The sequence below is a fragment of the Podarcis erhardii genome (genome assembly GCF_964252035.2).
Source record: "Podarcis erhardii genome assembly, chromosome: 9".
In the NCBI taxonomy this organism is placed as follows: Eukaryota; Metazoa; Chordata; class Lepidosauria; order Squamata; family Lacertidae; genus Podarcis; species Podarcis erhardii.
Genome location: NC_138512.1, coordinates 68,151,828 through 68,160,905, shown reverse-complemented (window position 1 = coordinate 68,160,905; position 9,078 = coordinate 68,151,828). Strand labels below are relative to the sequence as shown.

General features: G+C 46.4%; 1 protein-coding gene and 1 long non-coding RNA gene across 2 annotated transcripts in view; one reads left to right on the top strand and one right to left on the bottom strand.

The window, feature by feature from the left end:
- The first annotated feature begins 3,360 nt into the window (after positions 1–3,360).
- LOC309350504 lies at positions 3,361–4,466 on the top strand. The gene is made up of 2 exons (XR_014160445.1): positions 3,361–3,481; positions 4,068–4,466. It is a non-coding gene; the product is annotated as an uncharacterized lncRNA (long non-coding RNA).
- Positions 4,467–7,497: 3,031 nt separating this feature from the next.
- Positions 7,498–9,078, bottom strand: part of PRKG2 (protein kinase cGMP-dependent 2) — a 72,007-nt gene continuing 70,426 nt past the window's right edge. The window contains exon 19 of the mRNA XM_081876808.1: positions 7,498–8,833. Coding sequence (XP_081732934.1) covers positions 8,738–8,833 — 96 coding nt within the window. The 3' untranslated portion in view covers positions 7,498–8,737. The remainder of the gene's footprint in view (positions 8,834–9,078) is intronic.

Here is a 9,078-nt window from a genome sequence, read left to right as displayed (position 1 = left end):
TAAGTAAATTTCCCACCCCCTATTTCCTGCAAATCCAAAATCTGAACTGAATAAAAATGAGAAAGAGAGAAGACCCAATTGCGATAGATTCGCCCACCCGCATTGTAGCTGAAGTTAAGAAATATTTCATTTTGGTGTGTTAGGAATGTAGGGGGCCTGTAATAGTGAAGTTCCTCTATGTGGATGGGATGCTACTCTGGAGAACTAAAAATGAGCTAAAAAATGTTAGGGTTTTAAATCGGATACAGCCTTTTCTGGGTTGGTTGAGCAACTAACCAGATTTTAACGGGAATGGGAATTAGTTTGTGGTCCACCAGAAAGGATTGGTTTATGAGAAGTGGATTCTTTGCACGCCGTATCACCATAAAAGAGAATGATAAGATGGCAAAGAAAAGAGCAACTTTTTCATAAAACAGCTTTTGAAAAATCCCCATGTGGTGAAGGAAGGGGCAAGAGAAGTCTTTTATCTAAGCTTTCCAGAGATCAAAGTTCTCTTTTCTTTTCCATTCTTCAATGCACATTGCAGGTTTCCGCCCTCCAAAAAGATGTTAGGTAAGACCTGGGTAAAACTTCAAAGCCAAATTTAAAAAAAAGGTGGCATGTTGAAAAGAGACAATTCAGGTGGGAAAGGGTTGGTGATATTTATGTGCATGCATTCATTTATACAGAAGTAAAATAGATGTTGTTTGTTCTCTGAGCTGTTGCGAGGAGAGCATTAAAGCACTTGGAAGATTTTTTAAAAAAGCTTTTAATGCAAAGTTCTGTAGGAATACTACACCTGGATCAGACTGAAAGCCCATCAAGTCAATTGTTCTGTGGCCAGCCAGATGTTCAGATGTTCAGTGCCAGATTATCAAATAAGAAGAGCAGGTCTATAGGCCTTCTAGGGGCCCCGCAACAGTGGATCAAAATACTATTGACTTGATCTTGAAAGACAATTACAAAAGCGTATTGGGAGATAATTTGCAAGCCTCCCCCCAGGTTTCGACTGCCTAGAGGACTCTGCGGGTTTAATCTGACACTACAAACCTGGCCAGATCCAAGTGGGAGGCAGCTGACTGCAAAGACCAGCCTGGCAACACAATGCCAGGCGGTAATAGCCATAATCAAATCCAAGTTAGGAGCATAGGAGCCAACTCCTAGGGGCCAAGGTCCCTTTGGCACCCCCCCAAAAAAATTTGAGGGGGGCCACCAAAGTAAATGAGGGATGCAGGTGATGCTGTGGGTTAAACCACAGAGCCTAGGACTTGCCGATCAGAAGGTCGGCGGATCAAATCCCCGTGACGGGGTGAGCTCCCATTGCTCAGTCCCTGCTCCTGCCAACCTTTGAAAGGTACCGCTCCCAGTTTGAAAGCCCATCAAAGTGCAAGTAGATAAATAGGTACCGCTCAGGCGGGAAGGTAAACGGCGTTTCCTTGTGCTGCTCTGGTTCACCAGAAGCGGCTTAGTCATGCTGGCCACATGACCCGGAAGCTGTACACTGGCTCCCTCGGCCAGTAAAGCGAGATGAGCACTGCAACCCCAGAGTTGTCCACAACTGGACCTAATGTTCAGGGGTCCCTTTATCTTTATGTAGTGAATAAACGGTGAACCAACATACTTCACTTCCCCATCTCCCACAATTCCTCTTCATTTGCCCAGATTTCACCTCCCACCTGTCCTTGAGTAGGTAAACAACCCCCAAGTCAAAGACATCATCTCCTCCTCCTCCTCCTTGGAGAAGAAGAGAAGAAGAGTTTGGATTTGATATCCCGCTTTATCACCTAAGGAGTCTCAAAGCGGCTAACATTCTCCTTTCCCTTCCTCCCCCACAACAAACACTCTGTGAGGTGCATGAGGCTGAGAGACTTCAGAGAAGTGTGACTGGCCCAAGGTCACCCAGCAGCAGCAAGTGGAGGAGTGGGGAAGCGAACCCGGTTCCACAGATTACGAGACTACCGCTCTTAACCACTACACCACACTGGCTCTCCAGCAGGAGGAGGCTTAGCAACACCTCCTGGAAGTGCGTCTTTGGGCCGACTCGCCATCAGGATGGGCTGGAAGGTAAACAGCGTTTCCATGCGCTGCTCTGGTTTCGCCAGAAGCGGTTTAGTCATGCTGGCCACATGACCCGGAAGCTGTACGCCGGCTCCCTTGGCCAATAAAGCAAGATGAGCGCCACAACCCCAGAGTTGGCCACGACTAGACCTAATGGTCAGGGGTCCCTTTACTTATACCTTTTTACCAAAGTAAATGGGCAATGCCCAAATATTTTATTCAAGTTGGCACCCCTGGTTAGAAGCGAGTACCATAGTTTAATTGTGCCCTATGTGGAAAAGTACTGCTTTATATCTGTCCTGTATTTTCCAACACTCAGGCATTATGAGGGAGGGAGGAAACCTTTATCCACTTGGTGCATGGATAATTCTATGCCCTTCTATCACGTCGCCTCTTCCTCACCTTTTTTCTGAACTAAGATGTCCCAAATGCTGCAACCTTTCTTCGTAGTTGTTCCACCTTGTGATGAATTTGGTTGCCCTTTCCTTAACCTCTCCCAATATCCTTTTTGAGGTGGTGTGCTGGAGGAAAAATTGCTTAAAACTAGTGGGCATGGCAAACCTTGCCAGGTTGCCTGGGTCCTGGCAGCTGCCCAAGGGTGCCATGGGCCTTGGGGACATAATTAGTGAAGTGATGAGTGATTAAGTGGCACAGCTTCCCACACCCACATTTTCAACCCATGCCGGCACCTTTTTTGTAAAAGCAGCAGCAAAAAGGCCCTTACTGTGGAAGCTGTGTGCTCCCCACCGCGGCTTTTGCCTGGAGTTGCAGGCAATAACACGACCAAGAAAATGTCACTTGACTTTAGAGGAACATGGAGCAGATGTCTGGCCTTTAAAGAGCAGGATTGCATTTTGTCACCTTATAAAAGAATATAGGCTAGTAAATGGGCTTTGGGACTTCTCCATGGGTTTTCTAGATGCTTTGGTCTCTGCATCTGGCAATTGAAGATGGGACCACGGCTACACCAGTGGGTTTTGCATTTACTGCCTGCATTCAGTTGGCAAAGCAATTAGCCCTTTTGCTGCAAAGCCAGCATCTGAATTACCCTCAAAATTTCCTGCGCAAAACTACTTTCCATCTGCCTGGTGTTTTCACCACCGGGAACAAGTTACACCTGCGCTCCATACAGAGTTCGTATTGGCTTTCAACCCACTTCCAAATGCAATACTAGGTGTTACTTTTGGACCGTAAAGAGCACTGTTATATAACCCAACCGATCATCTTCTTTGTTCTCCTTAACCAAGAGGAAAACCCTTGTGGATAAGCTATTTTCAGTTAAAAATCTGGCTTATTGTAAAGGAAGAAGAAGAAGAAGAAGAAGAAGAAGAAGAAGAAGAAGAAGAAGAAGAAGAAGAAGAAGAAGAAGAAATCCCCAAATAATTGTTTCTCAAAATAAATGTCTTCCAGCCACAGTCCTAAACAGATTGCATTTGTTGTTGTTGTTGTTTAGTCGTTTAGCTTCCACTGCCTCCCGCAGTTTGGTCAGACTCATGTTTGTGGCTTTGAGAACACTGTCCAACCATCTCGTCCTCCTCTGTAGTCCCCTTCTCCTTGTGCCCTCCATCTTTCCCAACATCAGGGTCTTTCCCAGGGAGTCTTCTCTTCTCATGAGGTGGCCAACGTATTGGAGCCTCAGCTTCAGGATCTGTCCTTCCAGTGAGCACTCAGGGCTGATTTCCTTCAGAATGGATCGGTTTGATCTTCTTGCAGTCCATGGGACTCTCAAGAGTCTCTTCCAGCACCATAATTCAAAAGCAACAATTCTTTGGTGATCAGCCTTCTTTATGGTCCAGCTCTCACTTCCATACATCACTACTGGGAAATCCATAGCTTTAACTATACGGACCTTTGTTGGCAAGGTGATGTCTCTGCTTTTTAAGATGCTGTCTAGGTTTGTCATTGCTTTTCTCCCAAGAAGCAGGCGTCTTTTAATTTTGTGGCTGCTGTCACCACCTGCAGCCACAAAATTAATCTGCAGCCAGATTGCTACCAAATCAATCTGCAGCCAGATTGCATTTACTCCCAAGTAAAGACCCCACTGATGTCAATACATCTTCATTGCAATACCAATGAAATGAAGCCTGTATTCTGGCCAGCCATGAAGGAGGGTGTTGGAAAACACAAACAGAGCATGTTGAAGGTGCCGTGTAATAGATTTATTTGTGCACACAATGCATTTTACAGCCGGTTTAAAAAGGACGAAGGCATTACTCTCGCGTGTGTACATACCAGCAACACTCTTGTGTAATAAAACCAACATATACTTTCTCGTTTAAAAAATAGGCATATATGAAAACTGGGCATATATACAAATAAAGTGGAAAAAAAACAACCCATCTATTTTCTCTTTTTAAAAAAAGTTTTACAGCCTTTACATTTTTGATACCTTCTAGAAACGGGGCACAAAAATATAGATGATGTGCACTAAAGAAGATACAGATCTTGGAGACACCGCACAGTCTTTGGTATTACTAACTGGTACCTGCAAGCACTTGAGTGGTTTCTATAGGATCAGGGATGAGTCACCAGGTGCCCCCCCAACACTACAAGGACTACAACTCCCATTATCCTTGAGCATTGGCTGTGTTAACCAGGGCTGATGGGAGTTGTGGTTCAATAACAGCCAAAGGCCCAATACATTTTCCATCTCTGCCTTGAATCCTGACAAGACAGAAGTACTGTTTCTGGGGGACAGGAGGCGGGTGGGTGTGGAGGACTCCTTGGTCCTGAATGGGGTAACTGTGCCCCTGAAAGACCAGGTGCGCAGCCTGGGAGTCATTCTGGACTCGCAGCTGTCCATGGATGCACAGGTCAATTCTATGTCCAGGGCAGCTGCTTACCAGCTCCATCTGGTACGCAGGCTGAGACCCTATCTGCCTGTGGACTGTCTCGCCAGAGTGGTGCATGCTCTAGTTATCTCTCGCTTGGACTACTGCAATGCGCTCTACGTGGGGCTACCTATGAAGCTGACCCGGAAGCTACAACTAATCCAGAATGTGGCAGCCAGACTGGTGACTGGGAATGGCTGCCGAGACCACATAACACCAGTCTTGAAAGATCTACATTGGCTCCCAGTATGTTTCCAAGCACAATTAAAAGTGTTGGTGCTGACCTTTAAAGCCCTAAACGGCCTCAGTCCAGTATACCTGAAGGAGCGTCTCCACCCACATTGTTCAGCCCGGATGCTGAGGTCCAGCGCAGAGGGCCTTCTGGCAGTTCCCTCATTGCGAGAAGCAAAGCTACATGGAACCAGGCAGAGGGCCTTCTCGGTAGTGGCACCCGCCCTGTGGAACACCCTCCCACCAGATGTCAAAGGAAAAAAACAACTACCAGACTTTTAGGAGACATCTGAAGGCAGCCCTGTTTAGGGAAGCTTTTAATATCTGAAGGAGTATTGTATTTTAATATTTTGTTGCAAGCCGCCTGGAGTGGCTGGGGAAACCCAGCCAGATGGGTATAAATAAATAAATTATTATTATTATTATTATTATTATTATTATTATTATTATTTCTGCAGCTGCCTTATGCGGAGATGGACCACCTCGCCCAGGAATGTCTCCTTTGCCTGGCAGCAGCTCCCCCAAATCCCAGGCACAAATCTTCCCCAGCCTTGCCAGGAGCCCTCTTTTAACTGGTGGTACTGGGCTTTGAGTGTGTGAATTATATTATCTGACAACGATCCCAGCGGCACCTTTTCCGCTGCTCATGGTCCTGTTGTGTTGCACCAATTTTTTCCAACAAATAATGTTATTGACAGCCGCTGCTCCTAAGATTCAAAAGCAAGTGGGAACTTTGATTTGTGCCGACTTCCCCCAAGTTCATTATCACACCAGGTGGTCAAATGCTATGGCGCCATCTCCCTGAGGTGGGTTTAGAAAGCAGGCCACTGCCTTCCTACGCAGCCATTGTCACAAGGTGGCAGTAGCGAATCCTCAAGCTGGCTGTGTCCTCCAACAAGACTTCATCATGCCACCCTTGTAGGATCCCTGATTATCACCCCTTTCAGAGATACAGGGTCACAGGAAAAAAACACACAATCCCTTTGCTGTTCTGCAGTCAGCCTTCGGGGTTGAACTTCAGAAGTCCCTGCAGTCCCTATACGGGGCATAGCTGTCAACCATCCCTTATTTGGCGGGAAAGTCACTTATCCCAGCGCTGTGTCCCGCTGCTGTCCCTTATTGATGATGTCCCTTAAATTTCCCGGGTTTCAAAGGAAGCAGCTCCTCTCCCTCACTCCCTGCCAGCCAGGAGGAGGGAGGCTCCAACTGTGTTGCTTGGCTGCGTTGCTCACCCAATAAGGAGTCTAAGAACGACTGGGGGGTGGAGCTTGCATGCCTTGTGCCGATCAAATCGGCTGCGTTGCCTGGGGACTTGCCTTTGCTCAGCACTTCCCAGCGGAGAGGTGACAGTGGTTTTCCTTGCTGCATCCCCTTTGCCAGGTTGCTGCGCTGTGGGAACCACCGCTTGAGGCTTCATTTGGCTGTTGGCTGGGCTTTCTGCCTTTGGCTTGGAGGGGCTCAGAAGTTGAACATACCTGTGCCTGGAAAATCCCTTTTTTTGGCTGCTGGTCCCTTATTTTCAAATCTGTAAGTTGGCAGCTATGATATGGGGTCATGTATCTCCTTCATGAACCTCTGGCTTTAGATCTTGGAAAGGCCAGAGCACATGCTTTATCTGCCTAAGTTCATTTTCTGGCATCTGCTGATAGGACTGGGAAAGACCACACTGGAGAGCTGCTGCCAGCCAGTGTTGACAACACTGATCTAGAGGGCCTGATGTGAAATATGACAGCTTCCTTTGTCGCTCTCTGCATTTTTGCCATCGAGCCACTGCTCCACAATGGAAGAAACAAAAAGGTCTTTGATTTCTATTTCTAATTCAACTTTCAATTAGACTGGAAGACTAAACATTTTCTACAAAATAGAAACAGGACCTATGCTTTTAAAAATCTCTCTCTGTTAAAACATGGCCAGTCAAGAAAGGAATAATGCTTTTTGTCCAAGTGGGTTAGATGTGATCCTCTAGAGCAATGTTTCCCAACCTTGTGCCTCCAGCTGTTTTTGGATTACAATTCCCATCATCCCTTGCCACTGGTCTTGCTAGTCAGGGATGATGGGAGTCGTAGTTCAAAGGTTGTTTTCTGCTGCTCCAGAGAAGCGGACACGGAGCAATGGTTCCAAACTACAAGAAAAAAGATTCCACCTAAACATTAGGAAGAACTTCCTGACAGTAAGAGCTGTTCGACAGTGGAATTTGCTGCCAAGGAGTGTGGTGGAGTCTCCTTCTTTGGAGGTCTTTAAGCAGAGGCTTGACAACCATATGTCAGGAGTGCTCTGATGGTGTTTCCTGCTTGGCAGGGGCTTGGACTCAATGGCCCTTGTGGTCTCTTCCAACTCTATGATTCTATGATTCTATGAAAAACAGCTGGAGGCACAAGGTTGGGAAACACTGCTCTAGGGGCCTGTTGGTTTCCAGTTACCACCTGCCCCAGGCAGACCGACAAAAATATTAGGAAAGATCAAAACCTAAGGGCAGTGAAAAAAAGTTTCCGCACTAGGCATATACTAACCGAGGAGCTGCAGCCAATTCCAGCCCTTTGACTCTGCACTTCATGGTTTTTCAATATGTTGTGAGGCACCAATAATGCACAGGAATTGACTTCAGAAATATCTGCTGAAATCTCTGCTAAATCAAGCTTTTTATATACATATATAAACCCACACACAGAGAACAGTTATTTTGGGGAAAGTCTACCATACTGAACATAATTGTTCTGCAATAATTGCCTTTCTTGTTGAAAGTGTAAGTTGGCCATTTTGTAACAATATGGCACAATCCTTTTAGCTCCTGTCTGCACTGATATTAATAGCATTTTTCTGTAGCAATGCATATGTATGCATATGCAGTAATCCCAGCTGTGTATGCCAATTCCTGGATGTTAAGAAGACTGCTTTATGCTGATGCGACACTGCAACTGGAATAAAGCCCTACTTAAAATACAGCTTGGCTCCTGAGCGCTTCTGTACATTGCAACCTGAGCGGGATATTTAAAAAGCTACTTTTAAGTGTGGATTTTGTTTACCCTGGAGGATGACCAGAACAGGCCACCTCCACGAAGCCATTCAGAAGGCTGCTCTGCTCTCTTGCATCTTTCCATTCCTCATACTGAGGGCTCACGGTTGCCAATACAGTCATATCTTGGATCCCAAACACCTTGCAAGTCGAACGTTTTTGCTCCTGAACGCCGCAAACCCAGAAGTGACTGTTCTGGTTTGAGAACGTTCTTTGGAACCCGAACATCCAACATGACTTCTGATTGGCTGCAGGAGCTTTGGAAGTCGAACGGACTTCCGGAACGGATTCCGGTTGACTTCTGAGATACCAGTGTGATGCACATCTCTACGAGAGATGAAGAAATTCTGTTTGCAATTAAACAAGGGGTGATGCTTCTTGCCACTGCCACTGCCACTGCCCCATCCTTCAAAGGACAAGGCAAAACCCGTCATGCTGTGAAGTTGCAAAGGAAGTTAAAAGGGGGGGTGTCGGCGTCTGTATCCTGCTCACACTAAATGCAGAAGTCTCCTTGATCTGAATGCAGCTGCGTTGGGCTCCTAACAATTGCGTTACATGACTACTACAAACAATCTGTGGATGCTCGTATTTGTTGATCTATAAGCCTGCTTCTTCTTTTCTCCTCTTAGAAGTCTTTATCCCAGCCTGAAAGCTCATCTGGTGGGGTTCCCTGTTCAGGAGGGTATCGGTCAAAGTAGCTGTAATCCATTGGACCAGAAAGCTGCGAAAGAAATACATGTAAAGAAAATCTTAAGGGGGACACCAGGCAAAAAGCAGTTACAGAATCATAACTATCAGCTGAGATCCAGCTCCGAGGGCCTTCTGGCGGTTCCTCACTGCAAGAAGTGAAGTTACAGGGAACCAGGCAGAGGGCCTTCTCGGTAGTGGCACCCGCCCTGTGGAACGCCCTCCCACCAGATGTCAAGGAAATAAGGAGCTATGCAATCTTTAGAAGGCATCTGAAGG